This window comes from Uloborus diversus, chromosome 8 (assembly GCF_026930045.1).
Source record: "Uloborus diversus isolate 005 chromosome 8, Udiv.v.3.1, whole genome shotgun sequence".
NCBI lineage: Eukaryota > Metazoa > Arthropoda > Arachnida > Araneae > Uloboridae > Uloborus > Uloborus diversus.
Window position 1 is genome coordinate 133,338,353 of NC_072738.1, and position 18,188 is coordinate 133,356,540.

At 34.0% G+C, this 18,188-nt stretch overlaps 1 protein-coding gene across 1 annotated transcript in view; it reads right to left on the reverse strand.

Moving 5' to 3' along the window:
* Positions 1-1,225: 1,225 nt before the first annotated feature.
* The window catches only part of LOC129227752 (protein rhomboid-like), a 31,432-nt gene continuing 14,469 nt past the window's right edge, over positions 1,226-18,188 (reverse strand). The window contains exons 2-7 of the mRNA XM_054862356.1: positions 17,306-17,521; positions 5,562-5,704; positions 4,829-4,941; positions 4,615-4,715; positions 2,347-2,401; positions 1,226-1,458 (exon numbers count right to left, since the gene is read on the reverse strand). Coding sequence (XP_054718331.1) covers positions 1,226-1,458; positions 2,347-2,401; positions 4,615-4,715; positions 4,829-4,941; positions 5,562-5,704; positions 17,306-17,521 — 861 coding nt within the window. The remainder of the gene's footprint in view (positions 1,459-2,346; positions 2,402-4,614; positions 4,716-4,828; positions 4,942-5,561; positions 5,705-17,305; positions 17,522-18,188) is intronic.

The window sequence follows — 18,188 nt, forward strand, 5'->3', positions numbered from 1 at the left end:
TTTTACCATACAAACATGCCTATTAGTTTCCTCTGAAAAAAGTCTTTTTTTAAGTTTAAATTTCAATATTATATTGATGTAAGTGTTAAATCAAAAACGCGTTTCGTGAAATATCTCTAAAAATTTAGTTTTGTAGATTCTGCCATTCACCTGCCCTCTCCAGAATAATTGCTTTATGGAGCTTTATTTAGTTGTGAACAATAAGAAATCGCCAAAAAATAAACTTTCAACTAGGAAACATATTTGCTTTTAGCTTTGATTATGTTTTTCTCTTTAACTAAGAGACGAGTTAAGTTGCAGAGTTCAAAATCAGACTCGGAAATTACAGATTCCGGAGTATGTTTAGGGTAAAGTTCATCATTCTTCCAATTAGGTATCACACTCCAGACCATTTGTGATTAAGAAAATACCAGCTTTTCTAAATCATAACAATTCTGTGTTCAAAATCCATTAAGTATCTGAAAGTCGTGCATTTAATTTTCCGTGAAATCTCATGTTCATGAATGAATTTTCGAAGGTTTTAATCAATGCAAAGCCGACGGTCTCCTCATCTTTGCTGACCATTGAAGCAATTGAAGATTCACTCCCTGTTCACTATGTCCGCTTCAGAAATCCATGATTGGGCAACTCCATTTTAATGAAAGCATCAACTGAAGGGTTTTCAGCAACAAAGAGTTATTTCCATTTTTTCATTGTTGGGAAATCTCCTGGAGTTAACTCTATTTTGCCTCAAGCGAATGAAGCAGCTAACTCATTCTAGCGAATAACTTGAGAACTATCAACCGAAGATAACTCCTTGTTGAATCAAACGAACTTGAGAACTGTCAACCGGAGATAACTCCTTGTTGAACCAAACGAACTTGAGAACTATCAACCGGAGATAACTGCTTGTTGAACCAAACGAACTTGAGAACTATCAACCGGAGATGACTGCTTGCTGAACCAAACGACCAAAAAATGGAGATAATTCTTTGTTGCTGCAAACCCTTCAATTGTTGCGCAAAATACCCTACAAAGGCTTGCAATGTATATTGCATGCAAGATATAACATGATGGAAGCCTTTACAGACTGTTTTGTGAAAAATTGATACGTTCGTTACTGTGGAACTGCCCGACTTTGTCCTTGATTTGACCCTTCTAGTGAAGATACAGTCTTCAGTTTTATGATGATACCGCACTTGTGATTTTCACTATTTGCGGAGCAGTATTGCAATCGAAGTTATTGTCAGTAATTGAATACATTAAACAGAACCGCAAAAAGCGTGCACGCTGCGTAAACTCCGAGGGCAACCCACCACAACACTTGTTCGTGGAGTTTTTGTTCAAAGTTTTTTAGAACAAGTAGTCCAATAGTTAGTCCAGCTAATGCACCCGTTAAATGCGCCACATACGACACTGGAGGTCCCTGTTGCTCGACGGCATATCTGTCATAAATGGCAAAGCCCACGTCGGCACTGGCTGTAAATAAAAAAAAAGAAGATTTTTTAAGCATTTGTTCATTATTGGAAAGTATTGCAATATAAATTTCATCGATTGTTTTTTTTTAAATAAATCAATACATCTTTTCATATCGATGGGGTGAGTACAGGGGTGTTTGTGATCCGAAATTTCCGAAAATTTTGGTCTTGCAACATTCTAAAACCGAAAAATTTCATTAAAAAAGAAAAAAAAAACTTTAAAAAACTTTTTTTTGAATGATTTTGTATGCATATTTGAAGAGTTTTAATGGAGGAGGGGGAGGGGGTGGAGCTTCCAAAAATTTCACATTGAAATCCTTCAGAAAATTTTACTTAAGTCCACTTAAACCCCTGGGTGAGTACAATAACTAGTTAACTACAAGTTTGGCAGTATAGATTTTTTACTTTTGTTGAACATGTTAGTTCGAAAAAACTATACATAGATTCAGTTCGAATGAGACGTCTTAAAATTTGATTTATATCCGAATAGTTTTCATCATCAATTTGTGAGGTAGGTTACGAAGATAATTTTTAAGTACAGACAATACACCTACAAAAAAAAGGGTTCTATTTAAATGAAACAAGAAACAATACACACTAATTTAACTGAGCGATAAAGTGTAGATCATTGAAAATACTGTTAAAATTAAAGATCCAAGATATACCTCTAAAGTATTACTAATTGTTTTATTTTTCCAATACTTCTCCCTTTTTTCTTTTTTTTTTCGAAAAAAGAATCTTTTCTTTCCTTTAGGAAAGTGATTTTGATTTAATAAAGAAAAGAAAATCTTAATATTGGGGCTAATTTAAAAGCACTGACTATTTTTGTTGAAAAGTTTAAAACTAAAAAAGTAATAAAAAGGAAAAGAAAGGAATACGTGGTTCTTACCTATCACGAAAATGCCTCCCAATCGGGCTAAACCGAATTCCATTTGATTGTAATTCTGAAAAAGAAAAGAACTTTAAGAACACAATAAAAATTATACGTATAAAGTTTATTAGATCGATTAATTATAAGAAAATTGCCTTTAATTAGCGATTATTTTTCCATTTACTAGTGCAAATTCTCTAATTCTAAAAACGCTGAATATTGATTTCAAAATAATGCAAAAATCCGACTGTTTTAACTGCCGGTACTGAGGTTATATGGACGAAATTCCTTTGGATAGTAATATGTTATGGCATGTTATGAACTATTTATTTATGTGATTAAACTATTTTAAAATTTATATTGAGAACATTGGAGACTTATAACTAAATGTTCACAAGACAAACATTTTCCAGAAAAATATGGTTATCTTGAGAATTCGGATTTTTTTTAGCGTTTTCTTTAGTAAATTAAATTTCTATTTCCCACTATGGGAAATACAAATTTAATTTTACGGTCTAAAAACTGTTTTGAGAAACCATAACGCGGCCTGAAACTTAGATAAAATGACATTGTGAAGAAAGAAAATGTTCTTTCACATTGGAAAGGGATTTCTTGTAACCCCGAAACACATTGCATTCATGTTTATTGCAATTTTTGCTTTTGACGTTGGTTTTCTATTCATTGTTTCAAAGAAATTTATTTAGAACTAGCAAAAATACCCGGCGTTGCCTGGGTCAGTTATAATTATGAGAAACAATCGTTACTTGCCCTTGTTTTCTCTTTTAAGCGAAAGAATTTAAAACAAACCTTTTTGACGTGATTAAAAATCGAGCTTCTTCCTTACTCATTAAACTAAAATAGCAATAAGTATAAAGAACGGAATAGTATTCAATTAGAAACGAAAGCACGACATTTAAGCATATACAAATTTGAAGAATTACCGAAATATGAAATTAAACTTTACATGTTTAAAAAGATTTATCTGTTAGTACTTTTTTTTTTTAATCTAAAACCTTCTCTGTATGGCTATTGATGTACGAACTGTTTTAAAAACTGTAGCCGCCCGTGTTCCCCTTACACTTGCTTTAGTTATTTTGGGAAATTTCAATTTTTGTGGGCACTTGGTGCGGTTTAAAATCTTATCAAATTTGCGAGAATCATTTTGGGACACTTTCGATAATACTCCCCCTCCTTACTAATTTTTATTATAGAAATATTGTCGCAAGATGCTGAGATACTTTTGGTCAAAAAAAAAAAAAAGGCGCTAAACGGTTTTATCCGAAATGTTTCCAAAAATAAGTAGAAAAATTTGGCGATTGTTTGAAATCGTGCAAAAAGAAAATTTAATGGAAGTTTTTGTGCGGTTTATGGATTTGCCTAATTTAGTTGTTGAATTATTTTTACACAGTATTTTTTTTTTTAAGTATCTTTGATTGGCGATATTTTGTTTACATGGTGAAAGCTGAGAAACATTATTACGTAGTCTTTGGGCTCAAAAACAGCGACAGTGGAAGAAACTGCCAAATGCATCAGCAACTGAAATCTTTCTGAAAAAATTCTGGCGATATTTCTGCTGGTTGGTTGGATATAGTGAGCAAGTGTCCAATCAGCATAAATAATTATAATAAACCATTAATTACATAAGTTCCGTTTAAAAGTAAAATGATCAGCCAAATCCATTTATTTTTAGCCAATCTTGTGGGAAAACGTTACTTTAAGATTTGACTTGAGAAAAGCCTCAAAAAGTCAGACGAAACTCAAAAATATTCAACAATACAACAATTCTTGGGAGTTGAGATGACACACTAAAGGGGGACTTGGGTTGATGAAAGCCTTCGAACAGGGAACAAAAAAGCTTATAACTCGTTTTTTATACAACTTAGAAACTTCGAACAGATGCTATCTTCAGCAGAAAAATTGGCGCTTTCGATGGACATATAATGTTAATATGCGCACGTTTTTTTCCACCCCCATATTGGGGCATTTATGCGAAAATTGGGCCTAAAATTGGAATAAAAAGGGAACTATCAATCGGATTTTTTTCGAACTGGTCTATAAACCTTCACAGTACCAAACTGAACAAACGGTGAAAGTTTCAGTCAAATCTGCCGGGTAGTTTCTGAGATCTTAGGGAACAAATTTACCAAACTCCATTTTTATATATATAGATTATGTACTAGTAAAAAAAAGGTTTTTCACACATAGATATTTCTATAACTCAGTATTACTAATTTGTGTTTAGTTCTGCGAAAATATTGTTCGAGAAATAGAATGATTTGAACTTACCAGTAGTACATTGGCAAGGTGGGCAGCAAGCAGGGCGTAAACCCCTCCTGATGCTCCGACTAGATACACATCTGTGTCAAACACCGAAGTGCCGAGAGAACCTAAATCCAAACAATAAAGCTGATTATTAACAATTTCAAAGACTTTGAAACAAAATGACACGTGCAAATGTCACAAGAAGTCCGTGTTAGAAATTTGTTCAGTTCCTATTTACCTGCAAGCACTCCAGCCATATACACCGTCCCTATCCTCAGAGATCCATGTACCATCTCTAGAGGAAGACCAACAAGAACCTGAACCAGCAGGTTGAAAAGCAGATGAATCCACCTAAGGAGAAAAAATAGAAAATTAAATCAAGGGGAAAAATATTATAGAAAGCAAATTTAGAATTTAAAAAAAAAATCTTTACTAATAATAAAGCTGAAAGTCTGGATCTATGTCTGGATGTCTGTGACGCGCATAGTACCTAGACCGCTCGGCCGATTTTCATGTAATTTGGTACAAAACTAGTTTGTAGCATGAGGGTGTGCACTTCGAAGCGATTTTTCGAAAATTCGATTTTGCTCTTTTTCTATTCCAATTTTAAGAACATTTTACCCAGCAAATTATCATAACATGGACGAGTAAATTACATAACGATAACGAGCTAACTACCATAACATGGGCGAGCAAATTAACATAGTAAACTTGCGCGAAATTCATCATCCATTATTCGTAGATATACAGGCGAACCAAATGACCTTTTAATTTTCTACTACGGGCAAAGCCATGCGGGTATCGCTAGTTAGAAATATATAACGTTGAAACTTAAGTTGATAAGTAATTTGTTGACATTGAAGTTGACAGCTGCCAGTTTTATTTATAGTGAAGAATCGGGAAATCAAGGATTATTTATTTATTTAGAGGATTTAAAAATGGGAAAAAATAATAACTAAAACTTTTCTTACCCAGCATGTAAGAGCATGTAGAAAAGGAACCTCCATACTTGATCCCTTTTATCTGGTCTGTAAATGAAAGGACTATCAATAGGGACGGGCCCTGTCGTTGTGACAACACCCGTTAACACTGTGTAGTACGTGAAAAATCCCAACTGAAAAAGAAAAAAGAAAATATTAATTTGGTTCTACTGAAATATAGTTATTAGTAAGTAATAATAAATTAATAATACTCAGTTCAACTTTTTTCTTCTTTTAAGGGATGCAATTGTTTTAGTGGTTATGGAGTAATAATTAATGACACTAAAATAATAATTATTTCTCTTTGTTACAGATGTGATTTCTTAGTGATCAAAGAATAATAATTAATGATACTGAGACAAACGTTTCTTCTCTTTTTTGAAGAAGTGACTTTTCACTGATTAGTGAGTAATAATTAATAATACTAAGATAAATCTTTGTTCTTTTTTAGTGATGTGATTTGTTGAAACACTGAAGAGCAATCTTTACTAATAATAAAGCTGAAAGTCTTACAAAGTTAGTTTGTAGCATGGGGGTGTGCACCTCGAAGCGATTTTTTGAGAATTCGATTTTGCTCTTTTTCTATTTCAATTTTAAGAAAATTTTCAGGAGCAAAATTATAAGATGGACGAGTAAATTACGAAATTATCATGACGTGGAATGGCAGAGCGAATGAACATAGCCAATTGGCGAGAAATTCGTCATCCATTATTTGTAAATATACAGGCGAACCGAATGACCTTTTAATTTTCAACTACGGGCAAAGCCGTGCGGGTACAACTAGTAATTAATATTGCTAAAATAAACATTTTCCTCCTCTTTAGAGACGTCGCTTTTGAATAATTAGTGAGTAATAATTTACAATATTAAGACAAACATATTTTCTCCCTTTCCTCCTTTTTAAAAAAAAAAACTTTTTGCTACTTTCTTTTCTTCCCTTTCTTTCTATCTTTTTAACTATTTTGTTCCATGGCAAATTTTATTTGAACATTCACATAAGTAAAAGAAGATAAATTTTCAGAGAGTTGCATACACGTGTTTCGGGGTTACAAAGAACCCCCTTTTTTCGTGCAAAAGAGTTGAGCTTATGGATGAAAAGATATCCGACAGAGACAACGAAGCAGAACGTTCAAAAACTAAAAAACAAGCTTAAAAATTAAAGTGTGGATTAACCAACAAACGAATGAGAAAATTTTCAACCTATAAAGAACCAATGGGAATGCAAACGATTACATATTATTCACGTATTAAGAAACTCTGTCGCTGAAATTGTGTGTACGTACTCATTTACTGACCAGACTACCCTGTCTTTAAGTTATCTTTTTCTTTCCCAAACCTGCCGGATCAAATTCAGGTGGGAAAAAAACGTTCAATAAAAACGTCTCCCTTCTCCATCAGGTTGGATACTCCAGGTTTTAGAAATGGAAGAGCCCTGCGACCATTTCTCAAAAGCGACGGACAGTATTGACGGATGGCCGAGGCCTGGAATTCTCCCTCATTTATTCTGCGGAAGAATATTTTATTCAGGACCGTATGGGACTCTTTCGTATTCGGCGCAAACGATTCGTTGGCACGCCGAACGAGTAGGGATCCCTCCGCGTTTGAATGCGGGGAAGATTTTGTGCATTTATTTAATGGAAGGGTGTGTATACTTCAGAAACTTTAAAGCAGTTGAGAAATATCATGAAACTTTTTAGTATCATTTTTTATTTAAGATCTAAATCGATATTTGTATGTGATAGTCGAACACAAAGTTGCTCCTTTGGATCGTTTCGGATGTTTTTGAAATTGATAGTCTCATCATTTAAGCATCTAAGGTTCTCTAGTGTTATACAACCAGGACTGCAGGATCGGAGGCAAAATGATCGATTCCGATTTCTGAAATTTTAAACCTCTCACCCCAACTCCATTACACCAAAACCAACCCGACTCCGACTCCTACTCCACTGCCATGGCAGAGATAAAAGCTCAGAGGGAAAATTACCGACTCCTAGAGTTTTAATACCTCCCACTAAAACTCCTTAACCCGAAAATCGGTCCGACTCTGACGCCCTGTAGACAACGTATCATAGGTGTATGCAGGACTTTAGAAATTGGGGTACACAGTACCTCAGGCTTAAGGTTTTACATTACATGGATATTCCAAACTTACTAAATGAGAGGAGACAAGGCATCACAAAGAAGTAAAATCAAAGCAGTAGAACCTTACTAATTGGGTCTAAGAGGAGATAAAAGTCGTCTGAATTGAAAGTACATATTAAACGAAATTACCTATAAATTGAGCCTGGCTACATAAACAAACTACTCTAAACAATAAAAATGTATTTTGAATTCAAGAGAATGAAATATAAAACTGCATAAGAGGAAATTACTAAAAAATACATTACAAAAATACAAAATGCAGCCAACAAAACCTATTTTTGCGCGAACTCGACTTTTATTTTCGCAGAATGTACATCTAAACGGTTGTCCAGATTTAGCGAAGTCCGGTTTATTAGGGATTGGATTCCGAATTTGCCAAATCGTCAGGCATAATTTGTTGAATAACGAAAAATTTTCGGAAGTCACTGTGACCTTCTGTGAACCTCCGATCCCGTTTCTTGAAGGATGAAATTAGTAAATTCGAAATGAAATTTTTTTTGTCAGTTTTGCATTTGCGTTCGTTTTCTAGGAGGGTTTGCACCATGGTACTTCCGGAGACTGCCCTCCCCCAGAGCTTGCTTATGGATGCGCACAGAAAACATAATTTCTTTACACCAGTATAGAAAAACGAAAGAAGAACTCTCCGTCTAATAAACTGCACTTATTAGAAAACTTTAAAATATTTGTTTGCTTGGAGTCCTACTCTTAATTCGAAAATGGGATGAAACAACAGATTTTTAACTGTAACTTCGTAAACATGTGATGGCTTGTTTATGATGATGCAACTAGTGTGGTGTTCTCACGCCGTCATTCATTCAGGAGGATGACGCTTTCTATTTGAAGACAACCTTGGGTCGACTCCATTTTTTTCATCTCCACGGTGGCGAAAAAAGAAGTAGGCGACGTATTCCGTCTGGCTGAGGGAGAAAAAAAAGGTCTATTCCTAGCTCTGCACTGACAATAATCGATCACGTTCACGTAAAAGAATGAATAGTTTTGCTGATTAAGAAGCTCGGTAGAGCCGATTAAAAAATTAGGCAAATGCACTGTGCAATTATTCATTAAGTTGATTTACAGGAACACAATTAACTCCAGAGGTAATTATTATCAAAACAAACATGATAATTGATACAGAGTGCCCGCTCCTAGTTCGTGTAACCAAATGTTTGGAAAATTGGACAAGGCAGCTTCTGACTGTGAAAACAGTTGATATAACTGTTTTAAATGGCTAAAATATAAGTTTCAACCAAATTTAGTGGGGAACAGGTACCTTTAAAAAATATTGTATGTGAAAAAAATTTCCCCACACTTTCTCCAGCTAGAATTAAGTTGTTAATGACTGCTGTTTTAACTTCATTTCTCCCATTGATTAAATGTTATCATTTTTGCGAGTACAGGCTCTATGGTTGGATAATTGGACAATTTGGTAAATTAAAGTTCTGATAATTGGCAGCCTATTGTACATATAGAAAAAAGCAAGAAGATGTTTTATATTAAAATACAAAACAAATAGTTACTAGGGTTCAATAATGCGAAGTTTTTATTAAGATGTTTTTTTTTTTTTTTAAATATATTGAAATAATGGAAACCTTTTAAAAATCATTTTTACTGTTGAGATAGAAAGCAATTTTTAAAAGTTGAAATTCCTTTTAATCTTTAGTAGAAGTTTGTTTCTTTAAAACAAAGCAATGTTTCCCTACTTTGTTCTGATGTTTTCGCTCAAAATGAATAAATAAATAAAAATATAAAATAATAAATAAATAATGGAAGTAAATAAAAAATAATTAAAAGAAAGCTTCTAAACAATTATTTCTTTCGTGAAATTTAAATTTTTGAGAAAAACAAAACACGCTGCAAGATAGCAAAAAATTAAAAGTTGTGCATGCCAAAATTTGTTGCTTGAGGTTTTTTTTTTTTTTTTATCTTTTTAAGAGTTTTTTTTTTAAGCTCCCCCCTCCCCAAAAAAAAGAGAGAGAAATCAAAAGAAGAAATGACACGACTAAAGATATTATTATGACGATTTTAATTATAATTTCGTACACTGATGACGGTTTTGCGACAATGTAGGAAGTGTTAAACCGCTTTAAGTATAAATATACGGTTACTTTTTCAATGCAATGGATAAAGATTTAGTGTTTTAATGCAACGGGATTTAGCTGTTTAATTGAATGATCAACGATTAGGATTTTCACCATGTGCTAGCAAGAAAGGGGCATGTAAACAGAGAATATTTTGGGTTAGACAACTTTGTTCGCAAGAAAAGATATATGCTGTTATACGATATTCTTTTTAATTTGATGGCATCATTCAATTTCTAAATTTATTAACGCAACGAAATATGATTTTTCAGAAAGCCTACATTTTGCAGTTTTTTCTAACAGAATCGTTCATGTTATAAACACACATGTAGGCATATTTGTCCAACAATACTTATTTGACGTGATTTGGTTATCGGAAATGCCCGCCTTTTAAGCAAACTTCCGACGCTGTTGAGTTTGGTGGCAAAAGAGGCGCAGCCAAGATATATCTACCACCCAGAGTGAAAGACCAACGTCAGGAATGTCGGAGCACCCTCGAATGTAAAAGAAGGGGGGCGCCGACGATAAAAAAAAAAGTATTTTGGCAGCAGAACCAAGGCGTCGGAGCAAGTTCAAGGGCCGAATCTGCAATCCGACCTTGCTGACGTTCGCTAACTATTTCTGGAAATCGCTAGAAGGGGTTAACAAACTTTAAGAACGTAGTTAAGAAGTACCAAGTTGAACATGGGGCAAAATACTGCAAGGACATTTTGCAGAGGCATATCAATGACGCGTCGACAATGATCCATTGATTTCATCACCAGGTTCCAAAGAGAAAAAATAGAACTTTCCAAAAGTTAGCAGGAAACAGGTAAACGTTGCCAATTTAATTCTTCAAATTTCACAATTCTTAAACTTTGAAGTGCTTTTATGAATACCTGGAAAGCGTAGAAGTGATGGAAATGAGCTAAGCCTGCTTCTTAGAACCGGATTTAAAAAACTGTTACGTGTACAGATCATCAAGTGAGCTAGTTGATTACTGCGAGAAATTATAGGATGGAATTTAATCTGAAATTTTGTGACAACCTAGTGTCTGTCGGTTATTTGCAGTATCAATCTTTTTGATAAGTCGCCTGGCAGATTTTTTTCCCATACTAAATAGTTTTCGGATTTCTGACAGCACATCTGAAAATTTGAATCAGTCGTTCCCCAAAACTTCAACAAATGGTTGATTATAGATATGGATAATGTTTTTCTGTTGATTAAAAAGCATGATAAATTCTGCCTGTTCGTCGCATGGAAAACTTAGAAAACTGGTGAAGTAGTTTTATTTAAAGCATGTTTTCTTCTAAAAACTCAGAAAGAAGAAAGCTGACAGAGAACTTCAGTTTACAAAAGGGTAATAAAGAGAAGGTTGATATTTGCTACAAATAAAAATGTCAAAAATAAATTGATGTTACTTTCGATTAAACTTGAGTTCTATAGTTGTTAAATTTAGCTGATCAATGAAACATCATTTAGTTCCTTAAGCTTCTGTTTCAACGTCCAAATGTTATTATGGGTTGTTAATGACAGGGGATGGGTTATTGAAATAACAAATAGTTTTCATTTATAGTTTGTTATTAAATGTTAAAAACTTTTGAACTCATTTTTTTAAGTTTCATTCTTTACTAATATTATGGTATCTAATATTACACTAGTAGCAGGTAATCTATTAGTGTCGGAATTCTATGCTTTTAATGACTAGCTAAATAAAAACTTCAAGCAAATATAATTTTGAACAAAATGGAAATGTATATAATCAAACTTAAGTTCAAAGAAAATGAAAACTAAATTGAAGCACAATGTAACTAAAAAGACTGCTTCATATGCGGATATTGAAAGTGTTTTGCCTCGATAGAAATCGAAACTAATGCATGGAATAGACTGAACTGTTAAAAAAAAGCCATTCGACAAAAGAAAAAGTGAAGAAAGTGACTGTCACGCACATGGTTATGTACATTTTTTCTCTGTATACACATCTCTATCGTACCACTTTTTTGTGTATGTCGCGGTTGTCATGACGACGAATGGAGTACTGACCTTGCGGACTGAGACAGGACTACTATGGAAGTAGTTAAACTGGCAGTTAAGTTAAGAATTATTCCCTTTGCATAACGCACGAAATTGAATAACTTACAACATATGGCACGATTTTCGTGATATATTACGTACGAGCACACCACTTCGGTGGTTTTATTGAGAATAGAATAAAAGATATGTGTCGATTTGATTTTGTAATGAACCGTTTTGAATGTGCTTATACAGATTCTCTTTGATAATTTAGAGATTTATGTTTTATATTCACATTTGATCATGTATAAAATTTGTTTTCGCATTACCACGACAATTTTTCGGTACATATTTTGAAAATAAATAAAATAATGAAATTACTAACAGCAATAATAAATTAAAAACTATGTATATAAAAAATGCTGTAGAAGCTAATGTATGGAATAAGCAATAGAGTGTAAATTACTGTAGTCGAAATATCGAAGTATGAAAGCGTTTTTTTTTTCCTTTAATAGGACGCCGACGCCCATATATATATTTTCCTATAATAGGAAAAATTACATCAATTTTACATTACAATCATTTAGAAGAATTTTAATAAATAAAATACAACAATCGAGGAAATAAAGTATGTAAATAATTCCGAGCATCAATGATAATGAATGAATCAAAAATAATGTCTGAAATGTTAAAAAAAATTTCCAGCTGAACACATATTTTATTTATTTATTTTGCAACGCAAGTAAAATTGAATTAAAAATGAGAGTTTCTCCCTCAAAATTTGATAACATTTGTGTTTTTGGACGCCTGAGAGTTAATATATTTTTCTTTTTTCACGTAACTTTTTCCAAACGATCTTTGTTTATTTTAAAATAAATTTTATGATTTATACATGTTTTGCGTTAAAAAAACATAGGGTTTTTGAAACAAATAAAAATACGTTAATTAGTTTAAATTGAAACGAAAATCATTCGTTTGTTTTCTCAGAAATTGAAAATAAAAACCAATGTTGATTTAAAAATTTTCAAAACCGACATTTCCTTACGTTGGAGCATTTTACGATCTTGGTTTTTACAATATTTATTTCTGCATTATTTTTAGCTCTTTTATTTTCTTCTTTTTCGTGAATCATGATAGTTGTAGAAATTTATGTATTAAGGACGTAAAGACACGAAAATTGAAAAGAACTTAAGAACATCAAAATGAATTACGCATAAACCACCGTAGTACAATTGTTAATTCATGTATTTATGTATTTTCTTAGTTTAGACATTCTTCTGTTGGCGTATTTTATTTATGTTCTGCTCATATTGCATAGTAAAAAAAATTACAAGAATTTTTAACGCCCTCAATTTTCCAGTTTTTACATTTTATTTTAATTAATATTATGTCTCACATAAGATTTAAATCGTGTACAGAAGACAAGTAGTATTTTTGAAGAGAGTTTGAAAACGTACGTATAGATGACTCATGAAGAAAAGCAAAAAAAAAAAAAAAAAGACAAATCTAATTCCGTTTTTAAATAAAAATATCCAAAATGAAAAAAAAAAAAAAAAACTTTTTTGTTTTTGTTTTTTAACGTATTTTAATTTTGCAATTTTTATTTAACTTCACAATTGAATTCCAATTTAAACCACATAGTAGCAATAAATTGTTAGTTTTGATTTATGACTTTAGAAGTAAATAAAAATTTTACCTACAGTCTTTTCATCTATGCTTTGAAAATTTCAGCTAAACTATCACAGTGACTTAAAATGTTCTGGAGGAAATTTTCCAAGCTGCAAATCAGGTTAGGGACCCTCATTAAATATGCGTATGTAATATTTTAACGTATTCAAAACGTAATAATGCGAAAGGCAATTCCACTAAAAACGGCACAGAACATCCATAAACAAGATCTTCTCTGGACTTAATAGGTTATTCTCCTCTTATTTCATTCTAAAAGCCATGACAACACCTTTTCTAATGTGGCAAAAAGTCTTAACATCAACACATTCTTTACGGCACTAGAAATGGACAAAACGTGCTATGTTCTCAAAGCACATACTTTGACGAAGCCGACGCTAAATAGGCGAAAAGCCGTAAATGTTCTGACCAAAAATCGTAAACAACTTCCGACGCGTTTTCGACAACAGTCAAATAGGCGTGAGGCACCAAATGGCACGTGCCATGAATGACTCTTTTTGTATTCTAAAGAGATTTTTCTTTGCTTTCGTGCCGTTAAGAAAATACCAATTTTGCAAATCATGGTAAGAGAATTCAAAGCATACATATTTTTTTCCCAGCAAAAAAAGAGTTATTAACTTTTCAAGGAATAAGCGAATTACAATCAAATGTATTTTTGTCATGAAGATGCTCAGAAAATATACTTGCTTGCATTATGTGTACTATACCTATGTCGTAAAACTCTACCTTCCTATGTGTAATACCTATGTCGTCGATTTTATACTCGAATATTCCTTTATCTCAAGGTTTTTATTGGGTCCTAAACTCTTGAGACTGTTGTGGAAAATTCCCATAACTCGAACTACCAATAACTCGAACGCTTTAGCCAGTCACTTGGAACTTCGAGCTATCGAGAGTTGACAGTATATCAGTGATTTACTATTCAGAGGTAGACTCACATATTTGGGGCCCGTCGAAATATATTTTCCCTTTGTCTAACGTAAACATTTTATTCATGCGAAGTTTTGGGTCTTTTTCGAGGCTCTTATTTCGTGATTGGTGAGCGGGAGGGGGGGGGGGAGTCGCCCTTGCGTCAAGATAAATTAGACACTGTGGCTATTGCTGGTGCATTCACTTGGCTAAATTGCTCAATAAACACTTATCGGGACAATATTCGATATAATTAGTGCTCTTCCAATGAGCGTCAATTAAAAATTACCAGACACACATTTCTTCGCTCTCGCTCATTAACTGCTTAAATTCTGAGTCGTGCAAAGTGGACTCGACTGGAACAATATCGGTGCAAGCCATATGTACATTCCACCCCTTTGTATTCTCTCCATGTGTAGATCCTGTGTAACCTCTAGCCCGAGTCTCGCCATCTGCTTTCCGAGCGGGTGCTCAAGCGTCGTGCACTTATTTAATTGCCCTTCTGAAGGGGTGAAGGTAATCATAAGTGAGTGTAATAAACGGGGAGGAAGATCTCATTGAGAGTAAGAATGATTAGACGCTTATCAACTGTACGTAATTGCGGATAGCGTAACAAAATGTGGTCTGTTAGGGCTCCTTCCGTTTAAGAGCAATTATTGCATCTAAGAGAAGTACCCGTTTGCTACGAGTGTTTTTTCAACGTTATGGACATACACAGGGAGTTGTTAAATATCATTCGTCATTTATAAGTCACATTTTTCACGCATCCTAGTGAACCAATACTTAAGCTGTTAATTCTTCACTTCATAAACATGTAAGTGAGTACACAGGAATCGGCCGATTAAACCAAACATTAGTTCAGATCATGGTTAGTTATCGTGTTATTACCAAACATTTTTTCTGAAATACTTTTGACGGAATGACGAAAAGTTTTAAAATTTTTACCTCAACGATCCATTGGAGAACATTGTGCTCAACCTATCTACGAAAATTAAGGGCAGAACATAGTTTTTGAGTTTTTACCAAAGTAACAATGCTTTTGAAATATTCCTGATGGTTTAACAAAAACTTTTTTTGCCTCAGCGATTTATTGGGGAATAGATCAACCTATTTGGGCAAAGATAAGTGCAGATCATGGTTGATCATCGCTTAGTACAAAAGGAACAATGTTTCTGAAATATTTTTGATGAAATGACGAAAAGTTTAAAAAATTTTACCTCAACGATCCATTGGAGAAAATTGAGCTCAACCTATTTAGGCAAAGATAAGTGATTGGTTATTGGCTTAGCACAAAAGTAACAATGTTTCTGAAATATGTTTTTTGGGAAAACTATCAATTTTTAAATCCTGTGATCTATTTTGAGAACATCATGTTCAACCTATTTAGTTTAACATAAGTCAAGAAGGGGGTCAGTTTTTGGGTTATTGCAAAAAGTTTCTGAAATATTCCAGACTAAAAATTCCAAAACTTTTACATTTCCAGGAAAACCAAGCAGTATTTAATTTGCTGCATATATTTCATGAGGTCAATCTCTCTCTCTCTCTTCTATGTATGAAGTTGGGAGGGGGACACGCACCAACTTCGTATTTCTCCGCATTTTCTCGGACGTCCTTCGTCGTTCCATTCCACGTGAGATACAACACCCAAATCCACCCTTTTCCGCTCCGGAGACTGGACACAAAAGGGGGTTCCTCCTTAAAGACATGCCTCGAATCAAAAGAAATTATGTTCTCAATGAAGTGGCCTCGCGCCACCGCACGCCACTTGTTGCGGCACGCGAAAGGAACGTGGCCGATGCAGGATTCATGGATCCTTGCCCCACTGGGGATGGGAAGGAGGAAATGATATATTTTTTTAGTTCTGGAATCGAGTGACATCTTGGTAATTACTGCCAATCACAAAAAATACAGCAACATGATATTGCATTGCCTTAAATAAAAGACAAAGCTGAACCAATAAATTGCAAACAAAGCCTATATTAGCTTAACAAATAAATGAATGCTTGAGGGAAAAGAGTGAATTTTCACACTAAGATAAATATTATATTTTTGCTATAAACAAGTATTCACAGAGCATACATTGGTTTAGTAGATATGCTTCGTCTTCCTTTTTGCACAAAAGATGTTGACTAATGTTAGGGTGACTTAAGATGACATAATGCTTTTGTAATCCATTTTTAAATTTTACGTTCATGCTTAACAAGAACTTATTTTATCTTTTGAAAATGATTTTAAAACTTTGTAAATTTCCCTACTCATATTTACCTAATGATTTAATTGTTCTTTTTAAATTCCGTAATGAAGGATTATTAGAAATGATTGTAACCCCAAGAGATTGCAACTTCGTTAATGAAAGAAATGGTTAATAGGATTGATAGAAACATGAAGGAAAACATGCTTTGACCGTAAAGGAAGGGCTATTAGATTTGATAGTGATCCCAAATGACTTCAGCTTCGTCAGTAAAAGAGTTAATAGGATTGATAGTAACCGGAAGACACTATGCAGTCGTCAGTAAGGAACGGGTTAACAGGACTGATAGTAATCCCAAGAGACTCCAGTTTCGTCAATAAAAGAAAAGGTTAATAGGAGTCATAGTAATTTGAAGCTTCGTCAGTAAAAAAATTGTTAGTAGGAATGTTAGTGACAAAAGTAGATTCAAGTTCTTTCAAGGAATAAAAGATTAATATGAGGTTATGAACATTGATAGTAACCTGAAAGGGACTGAAACTTCGTCAGCAAAGAAATGGTTAATAGGATTGATAGTAACCTGAAAGGGATTAAAGCTCCGTCAGCAAAGAAAGGGTTAATAGACTACCTACAAGGGCAACAGAAAACAACTCGGGCTCCTGCTACAAACAGCATATTAGTAGCCTGAGTAGACTGAAGCTGCTTCAGGGTAAATAAAAGGGTTAACGGGATCGACTTACCTCGACCAGCGTGACTAGAAGCACGAAGAGGGGTGGCGGGCAGCAGGTGTACCGGTCCGCATAGTACTTGCGGTCGCGATCGTCTGCCAGGAAGTGGTGCGCGATCTTAGCCACCATGGTGCGGAAGAGGGCGCGCTCCCCGCCCGGCCGAAGCAGCTCTTCGCGGTCCCGGTGCGCGACCGCGATCTTAAAGCTACGAGTGCGCTTCCCGCTCATCTGAAACAACAAAAATAAACTATTAAAAAAAAAAAAAAAAAAACACACACACACCCAAATTCTTAATGTATCGCGTTACATATATTTTTTAAGTTATATGTGACGCGTTACAGTGACCGCCGCTTATATGAATCACGTTTGCTCTAAACAGTTTTGATTCCATAAAGCGGCTAATTCAACAAAACTGAATTTTGTTCTGTTTTGGATAATTTGATTCATTAAAGTGGTGGATTCAATTAACCGGAGTCCACTGTTTTGCGAATTTTTTGTATTAGGTGAAAGGATATAAATTTCATTGGGAAAGAATCTGTACTCTTTTAAAAACCACGAAAGCCAACAGAAGCACTTATAAGCGCAAAAATTCTGATAAACGATATATATATGTGTGTTAACACCTTATCTAGGCATAAAATCAGCATTGATTTAAATTCATTCTCGATTTAAATTCATTACATTTCTAATAACATTGTCCATTTTATAGCGTCATTTGATTCACCTGAGTATGCCGTACGTTATTACCTGAGACTTTACAGAGTTATTAGTGAAGTCTTAGGTAATGTTCTTCAGGTCTCGTAACGTTGAACACTTGGCTCATTTTTTAATATTTTCCCCAAAATGGTCAAAACTGAGCGTTAGTTTGAAATGAATAAGTACCGTTCTACAACAA